At 37.6% G+C, this 13,307-nt stretch overlaps 1 protein-coding gene across 3 annotated transcripts in view; it reads right to left on the bottom strand.

The window, feature by feature from the left end:
* PTPN22 (protein tyrosine phosphatase non-receptor type 22) overlaps positions 1–7,483 on the bottom strand; it is a 60,970-nt gene extending 53,487 nt beyond the window's left edge. For 2 of the 3 annotated variants that reach the window (XM_082458394.1, XM_082458393.1), the window contains exon 1: positions 7,330–7,470. In XM_082458394.1, the coding sequence (XP_082314520.1) occupies positions 7,330–7,416 (87 nt within the window). In that variant the 5' untranslated portion in view covers positions 7,417–7,470. Of the gene's footprint in view, positions 1–7,329 lie in introns of all 3 variants that reach the window. The other variant, XM_082458392.1, reaches the window with a different exon arrangement.
* Positions 7,484–13,307: the final 5,824 nt, after the last annotated feature.

Below are 13,307 nucleotides of genomic sequence, written 5' to 3'. Positions count from 1 at the left end.
ACGATATTTACCTTTTCTACAAAAGCACCTCATCTCCAGGAAACATAAAATTCCTTTTTTTTTGGATTTTTATTATTTAAATGGATTCCAACAACACTAAAGGAAAAATTTTAATATAGATTTTTAAATAAAAAACTAATGCATATTTTTTAGTAATGCATATTAATTGGAGAAATTTTAGAATATAGAGAACCCGGAAAAGATGATTAAAAATCACCTATAGCCCCACTACTCAGTTAATCATTCTTAATATTTTGAAATATTACATTCCAACTTTTATCTATACATGTGTAATGAAGATGGGATCACACTGCATATAGGGTTTTGTAACTTGCTCTCTTTACTTATCAATTTGTATTATTCTACATTATTTTTAATGGTGGCAGAGTATTCTATTGTATGAGATGCAACATGAGTTACTTAACCCGCTCCTTTATACTATTGGGCATTTAAGTTGCTTCCAATCTTCCTAAACAATAATTATGAACAATATTAAAATAGGTGGCCAAAATCTATATAAATATCTTTCATTATTTCCTTCAGATGAATTTTTTGGAGTGATCAAAGAACTTGCCCATTTTAAAGGCTTTTGATCCATATTACTAAATACATATCAGAAGGCGTATACAAATTTTGCCTCCAGAAAGTTATACCAGCAATGTAGGAGACTGCATATTTCTGAATGCTGGTCAACATTAGGATTATAATGTTTTAAGTATAGGTGCATTTGATAAGTAAAGTGTTATTAGTGACATTTTTGTTATTTGTATTTCCCTTTGTGGTTTCTTCAGTCCAAAACATTTTTTAGAAGGAAGAAAATACACCGTACTCAAATTACCCTACCTACATGAAGTTGTGTTCATATCTCTGTATTCATATCCAGCCTTTGAACAAATACATATAGACATCCAATGAGCTCATATATGCATATTTAGCACAACTTGTCATTAGCTAAGCTCTCACTTTTTCTACACAATTCATACTTTTACACATGCTTTCTAAATCAAGATGCCTCAACTACCTCCAATGTAGAAAAGAAAAAAAACATCTAAGGAGTTTTAAACATAAAGACATGCAGCAAATTGACCAGCATAAAAACACATAACCAAGCCTTAACCCATATTTAATACAGTGGCTAAAATGTACATGTCATAAAACCACAATCGGTTGCAGTAGTTGACCAAAGTGAATACCTATTCCTCTGTAAATTATCATCAATCGGATAAAAAAAATACACTAATGGAAGAGGATGGCCCTCATTAAGCTTAGAAGCAGGAAAGTAAAGTCCCTAGTGTTGTCCAGAAAAGAGTGGTGGCCACCAGCCTGAGGGTTCAAACAGGGAGATGAAGACTTCATACCATCACAGTTGAGGTCATTAAAATCACTATGCTCTTCAAGCAACTTTCTGATTATCATTGGCTTCTCATGTAAGTTTCTCTCCAAATTTGGAGAATATGCTGGCCAGTCAATGCAAACTTCTACTCTGTTTGATAGCGATTTTTCTCTGCCCCAAATTAATAAATTGGCATTCTTGTTTCTGGTGAATTTCTTATGTGTTTGCCTGATCTGATCACTCTCAGCATACTGACAAAATTGAATTTTTAGACCAGCAAAGCTAAAGTCAAGACACAGGACTACGGTGACCCAAAATAGTTAAAACCACCCTAAGTGACTGCTTGGCCTCTCTCCATGCACTCTGTGATCACAGCGGTAATTGCATATACTGAACCTTGACAGAATTCATAAAAATAATTAGAAAGAATTAAGACCCAGCTACATGCAACCCAATGAATTTTAGAAACACAATGTAGAGTGAAAGAAGGAAGATATTAAAAATGTATATATAATGTGATTTTATTTACGTAGAATTCAAAAACACATAAAATTAATCTCTTCTGCTTAGTGATATATATGCCTTGAAGCTATGCTGAAAAACAAAGAAAAAATAATCTCATGATGGTGTTTACCTCTAGTCAGGTGGGAGTTGGGGGGAGTTGTGATCTGGAAGGACACCCAAGGGATTTCTGGGGTGTGGGCAATGTTCTACTTCTTGATCTGAGTGATGCTTATACAGATGCCTGCTTTATTACTAATTGTTAAATTGTATGTTTGTGTTTAAAGCACTTTTCTGTGTATATGTTATATTCTATGATTTTTTTTAAGTTTAAGAAGTTAAGACCAATGGATAAATTGGAAGCAATAGAGTGGAGTGGAGGGAGGGGACCAAGAGCACAAGCTCAAAAGTTAAACAGCTTTCTTTCATATCTGAGTTCTACCACTTATGAAATCCATGGCCTTAGGTAAGTTGTTTAATTTCTCTGACCCTCAGTGTCTACTACATAGCAAATACTATGCCGGACGCTGAGGATATCAATATAAGCAGAACTAAATCTGAGCCTTGCCTTTGTGGAGCTACAGTCCGATGGGAAAGCAAACGTTAATCAAATAATCAGACACATAAATGTAAAACTGGAACTGTAATAAGTGCTATGAATACCTTCAATTCAGCTGGGGTGAGGGTGGGGGAAGAAGAAACTTTTAAAAAATGACACATGGTGCTGAGAACTTACTCGATATATTTAGGGAGGTCAAGGAAGGCTTCTCTGGGAAAGTGACCACCAAACTGTTATCTGAAGAATTATGAAGTGTTAACTAGGTGAAGAGGAGTGTGAGGGAATATTCAAGGCAGAGGTAACAGCATGTGTGCAAAGTCCTGTGGCAGAGGAAGCATGACAAGGACAAGAAAATGAACATGCTGTAAGAAGCTGGAGAAGCACTCGGCTGCTGGTCCATGTGGGACTTTGTTAGCCATTCATTATAAAGGGCTCTTTGGGAATTAGATAAGGTTCTGTTCGTGAAGCACTCAAGCAGAGTCTGGAACATGGTTCCATGATTAGCTATTGTGGAAAGTACATGAACTGAAAGTTTATATGAGGAAATGCAGATTGAAATTAGTCATGGAAAATTTTCAGGCTCAGAAATAAAATAAATCAAATTAACATAACAAAGTACAATTTTACACTAATTAAATTAGAAAAATAAAACATGTTATGGTTTTGCTTGATGCAGTTTAAGTATAGTGGCTAAGAGGCTTTGGAATCAAACATACCAGAGTTTCAAATCCTGGTTTTGCCACTTCATGGGTAAAATGAAGATAATGCTTTCCTCTTGGGGTTGTTGTAGTGATTAAGATCATATATGGTAAACCACTTAGATTGCCTAGGATATGATAAGCAGTCAAAAATTTTATCTATTACTACGTTTTTTAGATATTAAATCGAGACTATCAAGGTGGTAAAGAAGATGATAAATTCAGATATCGCAAATTTTTAAAACTCTGTTGGAAATATATTTGGCAAAACTTAACCAATTAGATGCTAATACTCTTTGGTCCAGGAATAATAACACTTGTGGGGATCTAGCCCCAGGATACAATCGCAAACGAAGGGGAAAACCACATGGAAAAACATTCATTGCAGTTTTATCAATAATCAGGAAAAATGAGAAACAACCTCAATTTCCAAAGTAGAGAAATAATTAAATTATTTGGGTGCCTACTACATGTCAGGTTTTTTATATATTCATTCTTTTATCTTCACAGCAATTCTGCAAAGTGAATATTATTTGTTACCACTTTTTAGTTAATTTGCTCAAGGTCACATAGCTAATTATAGGCAGAACGAAAATTTAAACCCAGATTTATATAATTCCAAAGTTGTTACAAGTACAGATGGTAAAGCAAGACTGCCTGAACTCAAAACTCAGTTCCACCACTTACTGATTATGTGACCCTGAGTGAGTCAGTTAACTTCTCTGTGTCTCATTTTCCTCATCCATAAAATGGAAATAATAACAGTGCCTTCCTCAATAGATTAAATGAGTTGGCATATAAAAGTGCTTAGAACAGTTTCTATAAGAGGTATAGAAGTGTTAGCTATTACTTTGATTATTATATTTTCATCATACTATCCTGCATTAAAAGTCATTAATATAGATTTTAACCAACATGATAGTTTTGTTACAATATTAAGTGAAAATATGAGAATACAAAATTGTAGCTATGCTTATAATTACAGTAATATAAAAGGCATCCTATCAATATAAATGGACAAAAAGTAGAATTTCTACAACCCCCAAAACTGTAATTGTTGGGATGTTGGTACTATGGTGAATTTATTTCATTTTACCTTGCAATAATATTATTTTATAAAAAATAACAACAATAAGGCTTTATTTTTTTTAAGTACTTTAAGAAATTTTCAATAGTGTGGTTGCACACTGCTATTTCTGCTATATAGAAACTATGTTAACTAGAGACTTACCCTCATGCTAGGCCCTTTGAGGGACTACGGTTAGTGGCTGAAGCAAGACATTATTGCATAGGGATTAATTTCACGGGCTCTGATATGACAGATCCAGGTTAAATTTCATGTCTATGGCTGAACAGCTGAGTGAGCTTAGGCCAATTATTTACCCTCTCAGAGCCTCAGTTTCCTTATCTGTAAGTCAGAGATCAGAACTACCTCATAGGGTTTTTTTTAAATGAGTAACAAATAAGATAATGAATGTGATGCTTCCTTGACACCCCACCAAGACTATCACAGTTATAATTAAATATTTAATAGAGTAATTGGTTGTTTAATGTCTCCCTCTCTAAGACATCCTCTAATGTCTTAGAAAATAAGCTCCACCAAAGCTTGGAGTATGGCACTGCAGAACCAGCATCTAGCACAATGCTTTGCACATAGTAAGCACTCAATAAATATTTGAATGAATGCATGAAAACCTTATAGGAGTGGTCAGTGGCAGTTTCAACTACAGAAGGATTATTGAGTTTAGTCTTGGCATGGGGAAAAGATCAAAGCAGCATGGTATTGGCTCTAGCTGTCATAGTAGGGCTTTGTGCTCTGCACAAAGATACTTGGCCAAGGGGGAGGTGAAGACTGAAATCTAAGCCATGGACTCAGTGGGGGGCAGGGTGTACAGAATGTCTACCAGGAAGTAGAGATGACTTTTGATAATTCCCACAGAGGCACCACCATTCAGGCCAGCAGTGGCCTTGTGTCACAGAATCAGCCCTCAAACCTCAGAAACATCAAATCCTGGGAGAAGATATTAAGGGCTGAAGGTGGAATGTGGTATATGACCAGGTGGAAAGGCTTCCAGTTTAAGGGTGGTATCCACCTTGTCCAAGCAAGTAGCCTGGCCTCATTCAAGGCTCCCCAACTCCCCCGAAGCTACTCTCTCTGGTATTTCAGCTAAACCTTTAGGTGGGGCTGAGGGAAAGACTCTGTTTTTCCACTGGAGGACATGAGTCAGTGAACAGTGAGGTTCCACTTAATCACCACCCAAAAACAAGGTCCTTAGAATTAGGAGCTAGAAAAGCAAGGAAGTGATTAATATAAAAGTCAGGATAGTGATCATTCCTCGGCAGGGCAGGACAGTGTGGGTGTGGGGATGAGGGACCTGATGGGGAAGGGACATGTAGAAGTCTTCTGGGGCTGACAGTGTTCTATCCCTTGACCTGGGTGATGGCTGCTTTACAGTTATACTTACATTTTATGTACTTTTCTAAATGCGTATTATAGTTCACAGTTTTAAACAGCTGGAAAAAATACAAACTATAAAAGGTTTTTAAGCAGGGAAAAAATAACCAGATCTGTAGTATTAAAAGATCACTTGGGTGTTAAACAGAAAATTGATTGAAGGTGGGGCAAGGCTAGAGGCAGAGAAAACAGGAGGTGAGGTAGCTGCTATATTTTGGTGAAAGACTGTAGTGACTGAGCTAAGACAAGGTAAAATATTAGGGATGTAGTCTATATTATTTTTAAAAACACAACCAAAATAACAGAGGCTGCCACTGCCCCCTCACCTCACTTTTTACCTCTCTGCATTGGGGGAATTTGGCTCAGGAGATATAGCCCAGGGGCAGGCACATGTCTAAGACACATAGGCCAGGCTTTCTACCTCCCCTCCCTCCCTGCTAACTCTACTCAGAAGGACTAAGACTGCCTGGCTAGTGGCAACTAGAGTGCATTTTTCATGACACCACGGCATTATCCAAGTTGAGCTGACACAGGGGTTTCTACCATAATATGCAATCATTCAATCATAACATCTAATCACTCGGGACTTTACAGAGTGTTTTCACATCTACTATCTGGTACCAGAATGTTAGCTCCATGAGGGCAAAGTTTCTTATTTTGTTCACTGCTATATCCTCAGTGCCTAAAACTAAACTTGGTACATAGAAGGTGCTCAATAAATATTACTGAATGAATGACCACATTTAAGTATTATTATTATTGCTGTTTAGTCATCACAATAATCTTGTGCAGAGAGGTAGGACATTCATTATGATCCGCATTTCAGAAGTCAGGAAACAGAGACTTGGTGAGATTAAGGAACATGGCAAATAGTTGATAATTTGGTTGATGACACTGTCATGATTTAATTTCAGATTTTATACTTAAATTCCCTTATTTTTCCCATTTCCTCATAGCTGAAAAGGTAAAGTTTGAAGTTCTTATAACTCTGAAACACCAGCTGGAAGTATTCCAAAATACATGACAGGTACTATCAGACATCCTACGTCATCTGATGTGCTGGGTTATAGGATGAGTGAGGCCTACCCAGCTGCCGCTGCATCAGTAAGCACCGTTCCCCCAGAGGAGACGCAGTGTTCCTCTGGATAATCAAATCCAGTTGACCCCAGCCTACCTTGTGCTTATGTTTCTTTCCATCCCTCACTTTTCTCTACTCCCCATCCTAGCCATTCCACCCCTCCAAGCAAAAGAAGATTAAGGAAACCCTGTTATTGCAAAAATGCATGTTCTCATATTTTTTTCTTCATGAAAAAAAAAAGAAAAAAGAAATATGGCAGAAAGTAGTTTCGGTGCTCTTCAAGAGTTTCTGTTATCCAAATGGAACCCATGGGAGGCTAAAAGCGTAATGCCCTATGAAAAGTTAATCTTGGTCTCTTTCCTCTTGATATTAATTAAAATTAGTCATTTGAAGCCTAAACCACAACTCAGATACCTGGGAACTCCAGATGTTCAATTAATATTAGATTTATACAACTGGAATTACGTATGTCATCTGTAGGATTCCTAGTCAAACTCTAAGAACTAGCAAACAAAATATTTAAAACTATATTTTGGAGAGAACATCTAAAATACACAAAAACCACTTACAGAAGTTAAACTTTTAGGTTGCCTTCTTCCCCTGAAAGGTCAGTTTATCCCAAGAGCAAGTTGGTCTAGGAGAGTTGGACCACTGTCATCAAACAGTCTATGTAACTACCCTGAGAATGTCACACATAGGACTTACCAGAAATTCATTGGCAAACTCCTCTTTGTTACTTTTCTTGGTTTGGGCCTCATCCAGGAACTTCTGCAGAATCTCTCTTTGGTCCATGCTGCAGGGCAAGACAGACAGTCTACAAGTGGGTTAAGGGAGGGCATATTAGATGTGTGTCATGGCCGAGACAGCACTGAGAAGCCACTGCTGCCGCCTGAGCAGAGCATGTTGAAGGTTGTGGTTTACTGACTTCATCTCAAGCCCTAGAGGAAATTAGTACGTAACCAGAATCTGTGGTCACACAACAAAGCCAGCACCTCACTCCTGGGCCCTAGCGCCTTCCTTCTCAAGAAAGGAGCCTGGTTGCAATTCAAGTTTTTAACAAACAAGAGGCTAGCCAGAATGTAATGTGTGTGTGGTCTGCTTAGCTCTGAGACTATTCCACTCCATCGCCCTTAAGCAAAGTTCGCAATTTTTCTTGCTTCCTAGAGAAAAGGCAGAATTACAGGTCTCACGGATGCTTCTGCCTCTCCCCATTTTCCCAATAAGCACAAAGGCCCTGTTGACACCTTCTGTTTCCTCATGTCCCAAATGAACTCTGTAAAAGTTCATTTAGGCCCAGTTTGGAGACACTGTTTGGAGTTAAGACATCTTCTAAAAGGTTTCTTGTCAGTGTGATCGGTGGCAAACTTCTGCTCATCAGAGAAGGCATTTTTATTTAGAACTTTTGATTCTGCCATATAGACCTAACTCTCTTTTGGATGAAGCAAAGTCAGCTGCTTCTGAGAGTCTGGGTTTCTCCCAGAGCTGGGGAAGTGCTCACCTCCATTAAGGGAAGTGTTGCTGATTTCAGGACCCCACCCCCACCTTCCAGTAGTTTTTGAGCTTCATCTGGGTTCTGGATATAAAGACTGAGAGCACTTGGTCTATATGGGATCCAGGGGCACGGTGGCCCCCATGAAGAGCACCTGACCAGGAACCTGGCATAAAATCCCCTGTATGTAATGCTAGTAAAATATGGAGGAACAGAAAAAGAGTAAAATCAACCACCTTGCTGGCAACAATACACCTTTTAGGGCAGAAAGCCTGAAGAACTATTTCTAGAGAAGATATTTCTACTCTTCAACCAAAGCCTCAGGAAAGGCCATTGTTTCTGGAAGCCACACTGTGCATGTAGCATTTGGGCCCTGATAGGGAGGCTCTTCTAGAAAAAGCTTCCAAACAGCTTGCATAAGTTCCCTCCTCAATGGGTACAAACCTACCCAAGCATGTCTCATGTGGTGTGAGAACGAGACAAAAATCAGCATAACATCTCTGTTCGAGGACAGAAGTTTAATAAATATGAGAACAAAATTAGTCTGAGATAGTTGTGAAGAAAATTTGGAAATGTGCTATTAGAACTTCCTCTATTTGCTATTAGCAATCCTTTCTGTTTTGCAACATTATTCAAACTTCCTTTAGAAAATGATTCTGAACACTCTTTGGCTGCATCTACTTTTTTGAACCTTACCACAGGGAAGGAAAGGTCACTGAGGTATCTTGCTTATAGGCAGTATGAAGCCAATGAAGAATTTCAATCCTGATCCACATAATAAATTAAAATGAACCATATCCTCAACAATATTTCATGAGAGTAGAATAGTAGTTCTCAAACTATTCCTATCATTAAATTTAGGAGAATTTCTTGCTGCTCTAAATAATGCAATTTAATTTGGCTTTTTAAAAATGTAAAATATGGGAAAAAAATTTTAAAGACAAAGTTTCAAGTTCACAATAACCAAAACCATGTAAAAGTATGCACATGGTTAAATGAAGACTAAAAGATGCAAAAAGGAAGCAATTGCAGAAGTGTTGGGATTAAGGATTTTTTTAAAGTTCTTCCTTTAAAATTATTATGCCATTTTTAGTTAGAAAAAACCCTACAATAATCCATTAATTTGTTCAACAAATTTATTGAGTACCCGCTGAATGCTAAGTACTATGTTAGGGGATGCATATACAATAATGAACAAGCCAGAACATGGTGAAAAACACTCTTAACCAGTTTATAAAGCATCTCAGAACTAAGATACAGACTTAATTACTGATAAAAATTAAAATATTCCAAACTTATTTGCTTATTTGCAAAGTAGCAAAGCATAACCCTAAAAGGAAAGTGATTTTCTATATTTGGACAACTAAAAGACATACAGTTTCATAATCTCTCTGTCACCTTAGAGTGTCTTCACTTCCATCAAAACAAGAACTTTACTAATGAATAAACAAAAAGACAGCTAATAAAATAAAATTTAAATCTACTTTCCTCAAGCCTATATTTCAGAACAATCTCTCTCTAAGTTTATTCTCAAATTAGGGAGGGATAAGATGGAGATAGATATTAGGTAAGAAAGAAAAACTTGCTGAAATCCAACATATGAGGATCTGAAAATAGTGTCTTAGCAGAACTGCAGATCTTCTTTAAAAGCAAGCAGCAATGCTTAGGATTCTGTTCCACTCTAAAACCAAAAAGATATAGAAATACCGTGAAATAACCAAACCTCAAAAACCCACTTAGCTGAAAGGCCGTTTCCTGAGCAGACCACTCAAGCAAGCAAAAAACAAACTGAAGGTGAAAACAAAACACTTGTTTTATGTTTAATTACCACTTTTTCACACTTCTTTCTACAGATACTGGAGGACAATAGGAGCATAATTCTTTTTGATGAAGATTCTGTTGACTCATTTGTATCTTGTGGGAAGATCAAGAGCTGGGGAAGGGAAACAAGTCATTCAGCAAAGACTAGCAAAAACCTAAAAGAATTGAAGAATTTACAGTGAACCATTTAAACCAGTCTGACATAAACCCTAAGTGAACACAACAATTCCATGCAGTAAAAGACTCATAAACACTTTATCAGAACCATCAAGGGTGAGTTCTAGTGGAAAGTAAAACTGTAGTACCTGAAGAGGAGTGAGGAAGGAACATCTCACTGCTTCCTCGTCTGGGTATGGTGTTTGTTCAGGAGGAAGATGACAGCGGGGAGGAGTGCTGATTACACTGTCACCTGTTCCAGCAAGAGGGGAATGTGCCAGTTTAAGAGGAAAGATCAGTGTCATGGAGGTTGGGAGTCAGATGACAAAAAATCTTTAACCAAAAAGAAGGCGGGGGGATTATTAGGACAAGATAAACTGGTTAATAGGAACGACATTCAATTTTCTCAGAACATCCTTCTTCCTGCAGAGGCACGTTTCACCCTTGGAAAGCCACTTACCAATCTTTGCTTTAGTTTCACTACTCCTGCCTTCCCCTACATCCCATGGTCATTGATTTGATGTGGCCTTTGTGTATTATCCGTGAAACAGTCAGTGCTTTGTAAGCATCCTCTTGGTTACCAAGGTCTCTTGGTCCTTTCTCTTCAATGACTCTCAAATTCAACCTGTCTTTTCCGTTCCCATATTAACCACCATCCCCATTTCACAGCTGGATTCGTGCAGCAATAAGCTCTTAGTCATCTTCCTACCTATGTACCTTCCAATCTAGTCTCTCCTGGTAACTAAGGCTGGATAAAAGTTCTTAAGAACTTTTTTCTTTGGCCACTTCTCGTCATTTCCCCAATTTTCACCAGGATAAAGCCATAAAAGCTAGTTACTCTTTTCTTCAAAAATCCTGCCCCTAACTCCATCTCACTATGACCTGAATCCCTTCAATATAAATATTTATATTCAGCTGTAGAAGTGTTCTTAGTTTCTTCACATGTTCATTGTCTCCCATAAGTTTATATAAAAGAGGAATTTATTCAAAAGACAGCATATAAAATGCCCCCCATAGTTTTAAGCTTATCCAGGGCAATGATAGTGTCTTCTATACATTTGTGTAACCCACGGTGCTTCACATGGTTGTGAGCATACCTAAAATAGCTCTACTGTGATAAATAACTATTGTGGTTAGGCCTTGGTGTGAGATCCACTCTGACTCACTCCATCACTTACTCCAGGTCTCCCGCCTGGCACAGTCTCTGCTCATCTCTGGCTGGGCACCTTTGCTATGCCAGGAGCAGATGGTCCTTTCCTACGAGGAGGACTAGGAACCTGGCAAACAGTACTTCCCTGAATGCTGCTGCCCAAGCAGCAGGGTTATTATTATAAAAGGAATGGTGCTATTACTGAAGCAGGGTCCATCCCCAAAGGGCTGCAATGGCCGGGAAAAAAATGACCTCCTTTATCTCCAGAATCGACTGCTTGTCCTTTTAGAAATGGACACAGAGGAGGCTTATAAAACACTTCTAACACAGCTTGTTTGCTTTGCTCATGTTTTCACATCATCCACAACAGGAAAATCCCCTACCCATTTTCCAGTCGGCTTCTTGTCACTACAGCATTCTGAGACCTCATCATGCTCTTCAATCCACCTGTCGTGAGCTTCGTAGTCAGCTTCCCACATACCACACAGGGAATCACAGTCTGCCTTTGGTTTCAGAAACAGTCCTCAAGAGGCAAAGGTCAACTGATACTTGCAATTGAAGCAATTTACCTTTTTTTTTTTTTTTTTTTAAATAGAGAGTTGGAGCTCTTAGTGAGGCTTGGCATCTTGTTCAAAATATAATCAAACCTGAAGTCTCATCTTTCATTTGATTGCTTATTTAGTTTTCTTTCATTTGTTCATTTAATGAATATTTATGAGGTCTGTATACATGCAAGAGAATGGGGAAGAGGGGAGCTACAGTAGTGAACAACAAATTGTCCTCATTCAAGGATCCTTTATTCTAGCAGGGAAGGTAAGTATACAAAAAACTATAATTGAAGACCATTTGTGATAAGACCATAAATGTGGTGCAACCAAAATTATGAGAAGGCAGTCAGGGTCAGGGTCAGAATCACAAAAACAAAAAAATGAGAAGGCAAAATCACTCCTTACTTGGATTATCTGGATAGTCTTCATGGAAGAAGTGACATTTGAGTTGGGTCTTTTTCTTTTTTTTTAGGTTTAATATTTATTTATTAATAGGGAATTCTATATATTTTTATATCACAAATATTTTAAAATATTTCAATAACTGTATTTCCGTGTATTTTGCTTTCTTTTTAATCCCTATGCCTTTTTTCTTTACACTTTAAATTTTTAATTTATTTTTCCCCAAACAAAATATAAAAGGACTCATCTCATGGAATGATTAGAATGTTAAAGTAGGAAACACAGTTTAAGTTTGTAACACAATGTGAGTGTTGAAAGAAGCTATTCACTAAAGCTCCACTCCACTTTTGTTTTTTGTTTGTTTTTGTTTTTTTTTAAATTAATTTGCATTAGATATAGTTGCTTTACAATGTTGTGTTAGTTTCTACTGTAAAGCAAAATGAATCAGCTGTACGTATACATATATCCCCTCTTTTATGGATTTCCTTCACATTTAGGTCACCACAGAACACTGAGTAGAGTTCCCTGAGCTATACAGTAGGTTCTCATTAGTTATCTATTTTATACATAATATCAATAGTGTATATATGTCAACTCCAATCTCCCAATTCATTTCACCCCCTCCCTTCCCCCCTTGGTGTCCATACGTTTGTTCTCTGTCTGTGTCTCTGTTTCTGTTTTGCAAATAAGATCATCTGTACCATTTTTCTAGATTCCACATATATGCGTTAATACACAATATTTGTTTTTCTCTTTCTGACTTACTTCACTCTGTATGACAGTCTCTAGGTCCATCCACATCTCTACCAATGACCCAGTTTCGTTCCTTTTTATGGCTGAGTAAAATTCCGTACAATGTGATGTACCACATCTTCTTTATCCATTCCTGTTAATGGACATTTAGCTTGCTTCCATGTCCCGGCTATTGTAAATAGTGCTGCAGTGAACACTGGGGTACATGTGTCTTTTTGAATTATGGTTTTCTCTGGGTATAGGCCCAGTAGTGGGATTGCTGGGTCATATGGTAGTTCTATTTTTAATTTTTAAAGGAAGCTCCATACTGTTCTCCATAGTGGCTGTATCAATTTACATTCCCACCAACAGTACAAGAGAGTTC

This window comes from Balaenoptera physalus (genome assembly GCF_965194825.1).
Source record: "Balaenoptera physalus genome assembly, chromosome: 1".
NCBI classification, from domain to species: domain Eukaryota; kingdom Metazoa; phylum Chordata; class Mammalia; order Artiodactyla; family Balaenopteridae; genus Balaenoptera; species Balaenoptera physalus.
The sequence above is the reverse complement of the archived record's forward strand: the minus strand, read 5'-3'. Positions and strand labels throughout refer to the sequence as shown.